Here is a 15,247-nt window from a genome sequence, read left to right on the forward strand (position 1 = left end):
GTGATTAATAGATTAACAATGTGCAATGATATGAAATAAGTCATAACCAAAACAAGCAGATTTTCCAGGAGGAAGGACCATTCAGGCATATGGGACGCCCATCTCATCTAGATTTTTTGGAAAATAATCTCCCTTCAAGTCGTTCCATTTAGGAACGACGCCATTCCTCATGCCTGTTCACGGTTCTATTCAAAATGAAGCAAAAATCTTTTTCAAGCAAAATCACTAGAATTGGAATGACCAATCTGCACGACTGTCCCAGCTAGCCGTTCCAAATATATCAAGTCTGATTCAAAAAGGCTAGCACACATCTGCAATTTGAACATCATTTGTGATGTAGGAAGGAACAACCTTCCATATAAAGTCTTATAATTTAATTTAGGAAGCATTGCTTCAATGCTGTGGCTATTGCAAATCACAACTCTTTACATTATCAAAATGAAAAGGATAGCTTTGAAGGGTAACAAACAATGATTGAGATTTCTTTCTGCCAATTCCTTTAAATAGAGGCATTACTTTTGCGCAATTCGCAATTAAGATCAATTTTTAGAAAAGCTTTTATTTCATTAACCAGAAAATATTCTAGTTAATATATTTACACAAATTTCTTTTTAATTTTTTCTTCACCTTATCAACCAAAATAAGTACAGGGCTAGAAAAAGATGAAAAAAAATAACATAAGGATCAGATATGTTACCCAAACAATTGACATTTCTTGTATGTGCATATTCGTCTCAGAGCAGCAAAAGAATTTTACCTCCAACAAAACCTGCAGTGTTTTTTTTTTTTATTAACATGTGCTTCTGTCTCATTGGTAATAGAATAACAACTAAAACAATCGATATTAATTTGAAAGTGAAGAATTGAAGAATACGGTTGATTGATTAACAAAGCATGAAAGGAAAAAGGATTAATGTTAACGTTTATCACTTATCAGATCAAAGCATTCAAGAAATTCAGTTTTAGCAATTTATTCCATAAATGAAGCAATAAGTGCCTTAAAATGCAAAAATGTCAGAGAGAATAAAATAGATCTCTGAAATAGACTATTACCAGTATAGTTTTTGGTTTTTTGGTGCATCCCTGCATAATGGCAAAAATTTATCATTCTTTGGAAACTCTGAAGGGAAAACAATGAAGTTATAGAAAAGAGAGGACTAGAAATTTACTTGATTAATTTCCCGAAAGACTAAAATTAATTGAAATAAAAAATATAGTGGGCATAGCTATGAATTACTTGTCTTAATGAACATGTTTGGGTTCCTGAAAGCCTCCAAGCAGTTTTGGGAAATTCAGAAAATAAGAAGAAGGTAAAAGTTCATGCTCTGAATTAGAGATGTAAGAAATTAGTAACTAACTATAAAGAAAAGTCAAACACAATAAGAAAGACTGATAGATAAATTTGAAGAGAAGCATCAACCTGTTGAAGAAGAAGAATATCTTCTGAACTCATCTATAAGCAGGAATGTTACCAAGAACCGTCCTCCGGAGATTTTTCCATTTCATGTCATCACTAAGCAAGTAAAGTTCTTCATCGGATCTAAGAGTCAGATTTTGGAGAGAGGGAAGAAATTTTACAGCTTGCTCCACTTCATTAAGTCTTGGACATGGCAAAATTTTAAAATCCACTAGAGAAGTGAGGTTTTGCATCATTTCCACTGGTAGCGATTCTAGATCGAGAATTCTTAAAATAAGCATGGACTTTAAATTGGAGAGAGGGGCAGAAAAGCTTGAGGAAGTTGATGCTCCCACTCTGTTCATCAACATCATCGTCTGTTCCAACGGTTTCGAGCTAGTCTGACGCAATTTTAGTTCTTCCAGGGATGGATACAGCGGCATGAACGTCAACATGGGGCAAGTCTGGGCATCTAATTTGGAAAGAGACGAAAACGAAGGAAATTCTGCTCCATTATCCATATCTCTCCTCCACCATCCCTTTAATTTCTGACAAGAATAGAGTTTGAGTTCCTGTTAGAGTTTATGTGCTGGAGATAACTAAGAAAAGAATGAGAGCATAATGCAAATGAAGAAAAGTGCCTGAATTTTCTTAAGTTCAAAATGAGTTTACACTTCAACTAATAAAGCAGATTTTACACTATTACACCAACCATGCAGACATAAAGTAACTTGATTTAATCTGAATCTATTGACTTAATACCAACTAAACAACAACTATGGAACACATCCCATATAATCTGGGACACATATCAAGCATTACAAAAAAGTATAACTTTGCAGTGTTACAAATGGACCCCTGGCAGATTGCCTTTCAGTTTTACCGCCAAAAACATATTTGAAACATCAGTTGAACTGCTGCATTTCCAGCCAAGTATCAACCTTCAACAGTTCCTTAAGTGATGGGAAGAACGTTGAACAATTGTTACTTGTTTTCTCTAAAATGTACTCAAGACAATCTAGATATGCAAGGGACAAACTCTTCAAATGAGGTAATTGATCCAACGGTGGGATATTTTGGCATCTCCTACAATGTTTTATACTAATTGAAGTTAGATTTCTAAGGGAGGAAAGCCAATTAGACAATTTCACACCCATAAATGAACTTATATTAATTTTTTTCAGATTTGGGTGTGGCTTTAGACCTTCTAACACCACTTCATCAATCCCTTGAACCTCTTCACCATCACTTCTCCCCCAATCCAATATTAGAGACCGAAGAAACTGCTTCCCTTCTAAGTTGGCCAACTTTCCATTTTCTTCGTATTTTAAATTTTTAATTCTTAGTTTTCCTCTCATGTTGTTCAACCCTTTCAATTCCTCAATCTCACCATGTTTATTTTTTCATTGACTCACTACAAATAGTGATAGAGTCTGAAGATTAGTCAAACACCCTAATCCATACGGCAGTCCAGTTAAAGAATCACATTTTTTATTTATAAGATGCCTAAGGTTCAGCATCTTTCTAATATCTCTGGATAGTTCCTTAAGCTTGTAACAATAAGAGAGATCTAATGTTTCCAAATTCCAAAGCCTTGGCAAAGAATTAGAAAGTATTTCAACGCGCATACAAGAAAGATTGAGATACCGTAAATGCTTCAATTCACTGATTAAACTCTTCAGTTCACCATTTGAACAGAACAACTTCTGAAACCTTAACTCTCCAAAGTCCAATGTTCGCAAATATCTATAACTTGATAAAATTTCATAGCCATCATCCAAGTCAAATCGCCAATTTGATTGATAAAATAAAAGTAAACTTCTTATATTTCTAGCCCTATACAATGCAACCGGAGACTTCCATAATCGTTTTACTTCACCACAATCAAGTGATACATGACGACAACTTACATCCACACTTTCAATCGAGTCAATAGTTTCCACAATGCATTCAGTTCCTACAACCGATTTTGCAAGATCACGCATAAGACCATGCATCTTACATGTGATTACATTTCCCCATTCATCATACTCTGGATCTTGGAAAAATGACCTCAAAAGTAAAGCCTTAAAATACTTATTACCAACATCTTCTGGACATTCCTTGTTTGATCCTTGAAGAAACCCTTGTGCCATCCAAAGACAAATTAGTTTTTGCTTATTTATCTTATAATCTATAGGAAACAATGCACAATAAGCAAAACATTGTTTTAAGTGTGAGGGAGATGATCATAACTAAGCTTGAGTGAAGGTAAAATACACTTTCTTTTTCAATCACATTTGACATTTCATTATTCTCAAAACGCAACCAATCATCTTTTTTATTACTACCATAAAGTAAGCGTCCTATAGTCATTATAACTAGAGGAACCCCTCCACACTTTGCTACAATCTTCTTTCCAATATCTACTAGTTCTGAATCTTTTGGCTCGTCTATCCCATGTTCAAAGGCTACTTTTGTAAACAAAGACCAAGACTTGTTTTCGTCTAGTACTTTCAAGGGATAGACATAAGATTTAAGTTTGTTAGCAACCTGCTCATTACGTGTAGTCACTAGAATCTTACTTCCTCTTTCACCATCCATTAACAAATTTTTTAATTCATTCCATGTATTAGGATTTTCATTCCATATATCATCTAGAACTAGTAAATATTTTTTTCCCATTAATTTCATTGCGTAGGTATTCTTGCAATTGATCCATTTCAAATCCTTCAATTTTCTTACCAGCTACAGATTTTAGGATCTTTTCCACAATTATTTTCACATTAAAGGTATTAGATACGTACACCCACATCCTTAATTGAAAATAGTTTATGATATGCTCATCATTGTATAAAAGTTGAGTAAGTGCAGTCTTTCCTAATCCTCCAAACCCACATATGGAAATGATTGAAATATTCTCATCCGTGTTTGAGTCCAATAGAAGTTGTATAACTTTTTTTTTTTTTATCGTCATTTCTTCCTGTAACCTGTTTTGCACGTATGAATGAGTGTGTTTCCCTTTCTATGTTCATGACTCTTTTTTCCTCAAGACTCTCCTTAAGGTCGAAGTTCCTATCAATATTAATCGCATCTAGTTTCTCCTTAATAGCCTTAATCTTATGAGCCATTTTAATACTATATGCAATCTGATTAGATTTGGAGAAGAAGATGCATACCTCTTTTATCAATTTATTTCCAGTCATTACCTCTCGCCGTTGAAGTTCAATAGAGAAATCGTCTAGCAAATCACCTGCCTCATAAAATGCACCTTTGAGCCTCTGAATCCAATCTATCACCACGTGGTTCATTTTGCTGTGTTGCTCCTCAGCATCGAGAAGAACAAGTTTGATAGTGTTGATAGTGTTGTTGAGTTTTCGAATCTCATCATTAACACCCCATGCCAATTTGCCTTCTTGGACAGCCAAGGACCCTAACTCTTTCAAGATTTTCCCGGCAATGCTAAATACTATTCCTTCTGCCATTTGTTCTTGGTTGTTGTAACACAAATTGATTGTAAAAATGTGAAGAAGGTAGCTGTAAAATTGATCGTGCGACATCTTACTCATATTTATAGACAAAAGTAAAAACAATCTTGAAATATGGAAAAGATACTTGAGTTAATGATGGAAAACCCAAGCTCAAAGAAAAGTAATTGCTTTTCTTGAACAATAGTTCGAAATACATACTTGCCGTAATGAAAGAAAAAATTGATTTTACATGGTTTCCTTCTTTTTCTTGCGTAACGATTTTGCTTTAATTTGATACTACTGGTAATTAGTTCCTGATATTGTCGTATTATATATCTGTTTTCCTGAAACTTTTGTTATTTTTGATAATAAAAACGCCCAGAAATTTAATTTATTAATTAATAATCGAACATAAATATATATTGAAGTTTAACATATCAGTACCTTATTTGCGTAATCCAAAAGCTTTAACAGTTAAGTCATACGCATTTATTTTTATCTCGTATACGTCCAGAAAGTTGGTGATAAGTAAGGTGGACAGTGCTTTTTTCTGTCTATCTTTTTATTTATTTTTTATTTTTTATTTTTATATATATACAACGGAAGAATCAAATAAAGCAAAAGTGAAAGTGAAAGATGAACTTTGAAATAGAAAATAAAAAGAAAAAGCATGAGATCTCTCTATTCACATGCCTTCCAAATAATTTCAGATTTTCTCATCATGCTGTGGAGTACGAACACCTTCAATTTCTAAATGAATATATTTTAAAATAAGGTCAGAGAGCACTTTTAATTATTTCAATCCCGTTGTAATTGATTTTTAATTATAATTTCATGACTAAATTATTCAAAAACAAGAAAACCATTTTCACTATAAATAGGAGACTGCCTTCTTTATTAGTTCCATTTTGAAAATATAAAATTCAAAATTTCAAGAAAAATTTGCAAACTCACATCAAAAATAATTTAATTTGCTTAAATTGACATTTAAGAAAGGTTAATACTATAGGAAGGAACAAACTAATTTCTTGACAAATTGCATTCTTAATTAGTATTTCCATATGTTTAGGAATAACATTTTATTAGATCAAATTTAATTTTTTTTTTTAAATTCATTTATCTAATTTTGGAAAGCGTTTAGATGATTTTCATAATCTTAAAGACCTGTCATATAAATTTCAGAACTGATGAGACTTGTTGGTATTTAATTTAAGTAATAATACACATCTCATATTTATATCTCATCTTTTGCATAACAAATGATCTTGCATTTCATTTGTTATCTTATCATTATTCAAATTAGACTAAATAATTGATGTTATATATATTATTTGTGATCTTAAAATTAGAATACATAGTATTATTATTACTTTATTCAACATTAAAAGAGATCTAAAAACCTTTTCCCTTAGTGCATATTCCAAAATAAATGTTATTTTATTTTTCAAGTTACAAAATTTAGTTAAAGTGTAAGCTAATAATCTTTGCACTAGCAAGACACACTTTCATAATTCAATTAAACTATGAAAAAATATCTTCACATAAGGCAAGTTAATTGGAATTGAAATCCGAAATCACAATTATCATATATCCAATAGCTTGATAAAAGTATTTTCATAAATGTTTTGCAATATGTTTATATATGTATAAGTAAATTGGATCTTGAAATCCTGATTCACAATAATCATATATTCAATACTTTTATAAAAGGTATTTTCGTAAATATTTTGCAATGTGTTTGATACGTGTAAGTAATTGGATGTTTTGAATTTGGAATAATATTAAGCATACACCGGGTGAGATTTTGAAAAAAAAAAAAAAAAGAATTAAAATTATATTATATTTTATATATTTATTAATCTAAATTAATAGTTTATTATATGATATTCAACCTAACTTTGTAAGAAAAATCTTTTAATTCTAGTGAATATTTTTAATTTTAAGTTAATATTTTTGGGAGATTATCATTTAAGTACAATATTTTGCAAAAATATAAAAAAGGACACAAGTTTCAAATTTATCAATTTAAAGATATTTAACTATGAGAGCCGGTTAAATGTAAAAGGGTGAAAAGTCAAAATATATGGTTTCTAAGAACATGACATTGTAAAACCTATACAAAACCGAAAACAACCCTTATAATGAAATAAAACTTGGAAATTCACTAGCTTCTTGTTGTTAACCAATGGGTTCGACGAGGTCAAAATTTTGATCTATTTTAAAGTGCTTCTTCTTCCTTTTTATCCTATAACTAGTAGAGCAAAACCCATTACCAGCAGTAAGAGAGAGGTGGGTTTAATACAAATACCTAGCAAAACATAATATAAAATAGCACACAACACCAACAAAGTTACGGACACCGAATATTTTCCACCGAAAATGTGAACCGGCCTACGTGTACCCAGGCGCCTGATTTTTCTATCAATTTTTTTCTAGTGAACGGTCGTCCATCAAATATGGACGACCGTTTACTCACATGGACTCCTGTCCATATTATATGGACGGGGGTCCATGTAAGACGGACGGGCGTCTCCATTTAAAGGACGTCCGTCCATAAATAAAATACAATAATTTTTTTTTATAAACATTAGGGACGGCCGTTCATCCGTTATGAACGAGCGCTCGCAAATAAGTGACATCTGTCCTTAACCAAAATATGAAAATAAAAAAAAATAAAAAACTTTGGGGACGGCCGTCCATAAATTTTGGACGGTTGTCCCTTACGTTTGGACGGGCGTCCATTCCTAATGGACTCCCGTCCCTTATGTTTGGACGGGCGTCCATTAGGAATGGACGCCTGTCCATACTTTTAAAAAAAAATAAAAAATCTAAACAAAACTCTTCTTCTTCGTCTTCATTTCCCATGTCCTCTCTTTTTCTTCGTCTTCGTTCCCCATCTCCAAAGTCCAAAAGCTTTTTCACAGATCCTCAAGACAGATATTGAAAGTCGAATAAATATAAGTTTTAGAGGTAGAGTTAATAAAAATAGAATGAAAAGGTTACTACAATATTTGAATTTCTGCCTCCTCTTATCTCTTTTCAAAGCAAGAAAATGCAGAACTTGAAGCGACCATAAATCTATCATTGCTGCAGGAACTAGGAAAAACCATTTGCGAGGAAGCCAGTTGACTGATGCCACAGGCATATAATGATACAAGTGCTTTCCTCCGTCCAGCTTCTAGGAGTAACTATATGACAATTATCATAAACCACCAGAGAATGGTTTTCTAATGATTGTGGCCAGTACTAACTTAAGATCCACCATTAGTATGGCCTGTACCTCATCGGCCGCCTGAATCTGGGAACCCTCCTGCGAATGTGGAGAAATAAGTGAATTCAGAACATGAACAGCCACAGAAACTAATAAATTTGATTTATATTTTTTGCAGCATGAAACAAGAAATATAAAGGCAAAGCTAGCAGTTTCCAAGCCATCAATCAAAAACTAAATTAAAAAAAAAAAAAAAAAAAAATTTAATCTATTGCACTTCCAGCGGGTATTCAAAATGTTGCTCGAATGAAGCAAATATACAATTCATGACACGTACATGCACTAGTTTCTAAATGTGAAGCAGGAAGAAAACGTAAAAGTATAAAGGATCCCTCCAAAGCCCAAAAGCTTTTTCACAGATCCTCAAGATAGATATTGAAAGTGGTTCAGTCTCTGCCCAGAAAGCTTGACTCTTCTGTTGAATGGGAACCCGTCAGAGAAGCGAACCAAGTGAAGCCCAAGACGCATTACGGTCATTTTTTGAGAGCCAATGGGGGCTTGCCGCCTTGGAGAAACTCTTGTCACTCATGATATTACTCATGGAACAGCAACTTACTTGGAGTTTCTGATAAAGCTGTCCGTGCTCTCCCTGTTTTGCTTTTGTAGTTTTCTGGGCTTTGGAGCCTTTGGATTTGGCACGCCGACCTCATAAAACAAAGACGAAGAAGAAGAGAGGAGATGGGGAATGAAGACGAAGAAGAAAGTTTTATTTAGAATTTTTTTTTTAAAAAAAAAAAGTATGGACGTCCTTCCAAATGTAAGGGACAGCCGTCCAAAATTTATGGACGGCCCTCCCCAAAGTTTTTATTTTTTTATTTTCATATTTTGGTTAAGGAGGAGCGTCCCTTTTTTTAGGGCGCCCATCCAAAATGATGGACGGCCGTCCCTAATGTTTATAAAAAAATTTTATTGTATTTTATTTATGGACGGACCTCATTTAAATGGGGACGCCCGTCCATCGTATATGGACCCCCGTCCATATAATATGGACGGGAGTCTATGTGAGTGAACGGTCGTCCATATTTGATGGACGACCATTCACTAGAAAAAAATTGATAGAAAAATCAGGCGCCTGGGTACACATAGGCCGGTACACATTTTCGGTGCAAAATATTCGGTGTCCGTAGCTTTGTTGCACACAACACATCCACCCATCATGCCGCAAGGACTTTAACCTGTCAAATCAAATTAACAACAACCACCTTCGATTAAAAACTTATAGGTTAGGTCGATCAATAACAATTTTACTCACCATTCAATTTCAAAGTTACAAATAGGCAAAACTTATTATCCATGAATGAAGTATTAATTTAGAAATCAAGACTCCTGGGGGTGTGTTTGGTAGAACATTTTGAGTAATATTTTTATAAAAGTTGAGTTGGGTTATTATTATGAGGATATGATTTGAATTTGAAAATGTGTTTAGTAAATTTTTGGAAAACATTTTCTGAAAATATTTAGATTATTTTTTAATCCTCTATATTTGTTAATTTAGCTAAACACCCCCTACAATAAAACATTGAAAATGAACAAAAACAGCCTCACCCACTTATTAAATGCCAGCAGTCGGCCACCATCGCCGGAGGGTGGCCATAAGTCATTGGAATGGGGTATGACTGGTTGGATCTGGCCGATCGTGTGCTAATCTGGCCTTTTTCGGCCAGATCCATGGTGAATCTAGTCGGAAAAGACCAAATCTATGGCTGTCAATCCTAGATCTACGGCCAAAGATCCGGTCGTTGACAGCCAGATTTAGTCGTCAACAATGGCCATATCTTGGCTATCGTTGACGACCAGATGTGGCCAGATCTGGCTGTCAACGGCCCAATCTTTGGCCGTAGATCTGGCATTTTCCGGCTATATCCACCATGGATTTGGCCAGAAAAGGTCAGATCAACCCACAACCGCCACATCCAGCTGATCATGTGCCATCTGACAGATTCCGACCACCTTTCGACGGTGGTAGTTGACTGCCGGGAATATATGGGTGTGTGGATGAGGGTGTTTTTGTCAATTTATAAACTTTTATTGTTAGGGGTGTTTAGTTAAATTAACAAACCTAGGAGATTAAAAAATCTAAATATTTTGAGTTGAATATAATAGGATTGGATTTTGTAAAATACTAAAACAAATATGTATTTTGGGTAGGATAGAAAATATTGAAACAAACACAGGCCTAGTTTTTCTCATATTGTATCTTTAGTAGTTGTATAAGGTAGACTAGGATTCCTCTAATTATTTGTTTTTTATTTTGTATCTAGATAATTACAGCTATTATTTTGGATCCTAAACTTTAGGATCTAAGGCTTGTATATTGGTTATTTATGCCTACCGATTGTGAAAAAAGATATTGAAGCCTTCTCCTTAACATCTCTTGTTTCTTGCTATGAATAATACTACACCAACAACCATCTCTCACAAACTTTCTCTCACAACCCTGACATGGTAGCTCGCAATTGGTCAGTTCACAACAGGTCCCACTAATTAATTACAAGCTGTCACGTCAAGGTTGTGAGAGAAAGTTTGTGAGAAATAGTTGTTGGTGTAGTATTACTCTTCTTGCCATTCTTTTGTTTTCTACTTTGTATCAGAGCACGACCCATATCGCCCGTATCATATCATCATAACTACAACACTTGAACACATAAACCATTCACCCTAAATCAAAAATATTGCAGCAACACAAAACTACAACACCTGAAATCGCAGCACAAATCTGTAGCACTCGAAGTCGCAACCCATTGCATCCACCCAAATCGCAAAGATAACCATCCTTTGATTTCATTGACAAATCCCTTATCATTTCCAGCTATAAGTATATCATCAACATATAATGATAATGGCTCCGTTTGGTTCACAATTGGGTGTTTTTGGGAAAAGTTTTCTGAAAAAAGTAAAAAAAAAAAGTTGAATTAGGCGGGTATTACGATGTAGGATTTATAAATTAATAAAATACCCCCTATATTTGTTTATTTACAAAACACCTCCTATAATAAAATCTTAAAAGTTAACAAAAACACCCCCAACTCAATGTCAAATACGGACCGCCGGCCCCCACCGCCGGAGGGTGGCCGGGTTCACCGTATTAGCGCATGACCGCTGGATCTTGCCGGTCGTCGCCGACTGGCCTTTGCCGGCCAGATCACGGTGGATCTGGCCGGCAAAGGCCAGATCTACGGCCAGATCTGGCCGTATTTTCTCGTCAACGACGACCAACAAACGATCGTCGTGATGGCCGTCGTATATAACCTTGCAGCCAAAGATCTGGCCGTCACAGCCGATTTTGGCCTTAATCTGGCCTTTTCCGGCCAGATCCCCCGTGGATCTGACCGGAAAGGCTAGATCGGCGCACTACAGCCAGATTCAGCCGGTAGTGCCCATCCTAACAGATTCCGGCCATTTTCCGGCAGTGTTGGCCGGAATCTGGTAAATATGAATTACTGAGGTTTTTGTAATTTTTAAATAAATATTTAGGGTATTTAATTAAATTATCAAATTTAAGGGGTTTAAAAAGTTGAATAATATTGGGAGTGTATTCCCAAAATCAAAGTTTTTGGGTATTTTACTGTTTAACTTTTTTGGGAATACTAAAAGTAGTATTCCCAATTGGCAACCAACGGAGCCAATATAACAAATTTGTTATTGGATCTCTTTGTATATACAATGATCTTCATTTATCACTTTGAAATCATACGACATTATCGCATTATGAAATCGAATATACCACTGTCTTGAGACTGCTTGAGGCCATAAATTGACTTTAAAAGTCTACACACTTGTGTTCTTGACCTTCTCTAATAAAACCATGGTTGGTCCATATAGATTTCTTCTTGTAATTCTCCATTGAGAAAAGCAGTCTTTACATTCATTTGATGCAATTCAAGATCCATACTCGCAACTACTAGAATAAGTCGGATGGAGGTAAACCGCACAACAGGTAAAAAGTTTCTTTATAATCTATTCCTTCTTGTTGTGTATACCCCTTCGTGACTAAGCGAGCTTGTTTCTTTCAATACTGCCATCAGCTTTACGCTTGATTTTGAGAACCCACTTGTCCCAATGGCTTTGCGTCCTTTCGGTAAATCAACCAATTCCCATACTTGGTTTGATTTCATAGACTCCAATTCTTCTTCCATTGCTTTCATCCATTTTTCCTTAGAAGAGCAATTGAAAGCCTCATTTACATTCCTTGGCTCTTCGTCATCTTGTGATATACTAGAAAAATTTCCCCTTCAATCTCAAATCTCGACGTGAACTTGTTTCCTGTTTGATCGACGTATTGGAGATTGTTGTGTTACCCACTTGGACCAGCTATCATAGTTGATCACCAATAGGAATGATGGAGGATCTGAAACTGATTCATCAACTTCCATATTGCTCCCCCGGGATGTATATATCAACACTGATTGTCGTCAACAATTGCCTTGGTCTTGTGTTTCATATAGAAACAAGTCTTTACCTATCTCGCCCTTCTTAGGAAAATTGGTTTCTAAGATTTGACATCTCGTAATTCAAACTCAGTGATGCTACCATTTTCTTGTTCTCCTATGAAGACTTATCCCTTGAATGTTCTGAATTCTTATGAAAATACATTTCCTTCCCCTTAACCTAATTTTCCATATTTATGAGAAGATCATGAACAGGCAGCACATCCACATGGTTTTAAGAACTCAAATCAGTTTCCGATTTGTCCATAACTCATATGGTGTAGTAGTAATAGATTTGGATGGTACTCGATTGAGAATATATGTGGCAGTCAATAAGGCATCACCCCAAAAGGTGATGGCAAGTTTGCTTGTGCCATCATAGACCTCACCATCTCAAGTAGGTTCTGTTTCTTCGTTCTGCAACCCCATTTTGTTGCGGAGTTCTTGGAATAGTTATTGACGTTCTATTCCCATTTCACACAAAAATTTCTGAACTGATCAGATAAATATTCACGACCTCGATCGGTTCACAAAACTTTTATCTTTTTATCTAATTGATTCTCAACTAAGTTTTTAAACTTCTGAAAGCATTCTAAAGCTTCTGATTTTTGAGAAATCAAGAAAACATAACCATATCGAGTGAAACATCTATAAATGTGATGAATAAAAAAACCCCATGTCTAGCCCTCACATTCTTGGACCACATATGTCAGAATGAATTAGTTGCAATGGAACTCAGCTCTTATCGTTTTTTCAAATGGTTTTCATCTGTTTTTCCAGCTAGGCAATGTTCACAAGTGGTCAGTCTACTTTTGTTAAGGATCCTAACAGCCTTCTCTTGCTAGGATATTATTCGTTATTGGCCAATATGGCCAAGCCTTGCATGCCATACATTCACATCATCATTTTAGAAGATGTAATAAAGAAAAACAAACATTACTATTATTATAAGCAACATCAAATACTATAAAACCATCAGAAAATAACCACAACCATAGTATGTTGTGTCAAAAAATAAATGGACACCAGTACTGAAAAAATTTAAATTAAAACCAAATTTAACAAGTTCTAACACGGAATCAAATTTCGACAAATATCGGTGCATATACACGTCATGTATATAGATTCGACCTCCACGCATGATCAATTTGCATGTGCCGATCCCTTTAACTTCCACTTTTGAATTGTTACCTACATATACCATTTTGTTTCCCGTGGTATTCGTCGAAACTCCACGAAAGCACACTCCTGTCTATCGCTATGTGGTCTGTTGCTGCTGAATCTACATCCACAAAGGATGAGACTCAGTTAGAAAAACAGAATTGGAAACATTTATATAACTTACTTGTGCAAACAAGTAATTTACCTTATTCGGCTCGCTACAATCGCGAGCAAAATGTCCCTTGTTACCATAATTATAACATTTCACCCTTGCCATATTTCTCTTTCGCAGAATGCTTTCCTTTTCCGTGTTTGAAGAACTTTCTCTTCTTCCCTTGAGCCTTATCAGTATTGCCTTTTCTTTAGGATCCACCTCGGAATTACGTTTAAATCCCTTCCCACCATGTGAACTAGAACCAGCCATATACACATCAGTATTTCCTTACTCGCATTAAGGCGATCTTCTTCCAATTCCAAATGGCGTATGGTATCTTCTAAATTTCTGATGCCTCATTATGGGTAAGTGTATTTTCATATGTTCCCAATTTTGAGGCAATGATCTTATGACAGCTTGAACCTGTTGTTCATCAGTTAAGACATGACCTGCATCTCTCAACTCCTTATCATGTTTGACAAATGCCATAAATGTACTCTCATTATGTTCAGGCTTCTTTTTATATTGGTCAAACTTGATAGTGAGTGACGGAGTTTGGTAATAGACGTACCCACACAACTTTGTAGCAAGTGCGGACCACATGTCCTTTGCTAATTCGTATCTCGGTACTTTTTCATGAGATCATTGTCCATGCTACTCACAAAAGTATGCGAGCAGTGGAATTCTTCTTCTTCCATATGTCATAACTCACAGTCTCGTCTATGTTGAGTCGTGACTTCTTCTTCAGGCTCTTCCATATTGTAGTAGAGCTTCAAAACCTCTTGTTCTTCCAAAACTATTGATTTTCATACTCCATATCTCAAATTGTCGCTGTTAAATTTTTCTCCTTGTTAAGTTCGACGACATGTTCTTAGATGCAGAGCCATTTCTAAAACAAATTAAACGTTGGATAATGCATGTTATTCAATGCTCGGAACATACATGTTCATTAGTAATTATACCAATAATAATTGTATATTAGATTTGGAATCAAAGTTAACAATTCACCAATCATCATCCAAAATTCCAATTTCCAATTATCATAGATTAATAATTGCAATTCTAAAATATATTTAGACACAATTATATAAATATAATCAACATCAATTTACATAATTTTTAAATTTTAATAATAAATTAATCCATTATATAAATAGAATTCAACATGTAATGAAATTAAAACAAACATTTCAAAAAAAATTAAGTGTACAGCCATTCCTAAAACTGAGAAGGATCTGATAATCCTTATCCTAAGGTCTTTATCTAACTTTAATTAACCCTAGGCAGGGAAACTCCCAGTTTCTTGTGATGTCCTTTACAAGTGGACACTCCTATTGATGCACCAACTGTCTTTTTCACACCCCAATCTGTGTACTCCTTGATATAGTT

The 15,247-nt window shown here is 34.8% G+C and overlaps 1 protein-coding gene across 1 annotated transcript; it reads right to left on the bottom strand.

The window, feature by feature from the left end:
• Positions 1-1,236: 1,236 nt before the first annotated feature.
• Positions 1,237-5,009, bottom strand: LOC116138436. Its single transcript, XM_031424149.1, has 3 exons — positions 4,555-5,009; positions 1,421-1,944; positions 1,237-1,325 (listed from the first exon to the last, which is right to left on the bottom strand). The coding sequence occupies exons 1-2, from the start codon at positions 4,942-4,944 to the stop codon at positions 1,450-1,452; spliced, it is 885 nt and encodes a 294-aa protein (XP_031280009.1). The 5' UTR covers positions 4,945-5,009; the 3' UTR covers positions 1,237-1,325; positions 1,421-1,449.
• Between the last annotated feature and the right edge of the window lie 10,238 nt (positions 5,010-15,247).

Source organism: Pistacia vera, unplaced genomic scaffold, assembly GCF_008641045.1.
Source record: "Pistacia vera cultivar Batoury unplaced genomic scaffold, PisVer_v2 Contig341, whole genome shotgun sequence".
NCBI lineage: Eukaryota > Viridiplantae > Streptophyta > Magnoliopsida > Sapindales > Anacardiaceae > Pistacia > Pistacia vera.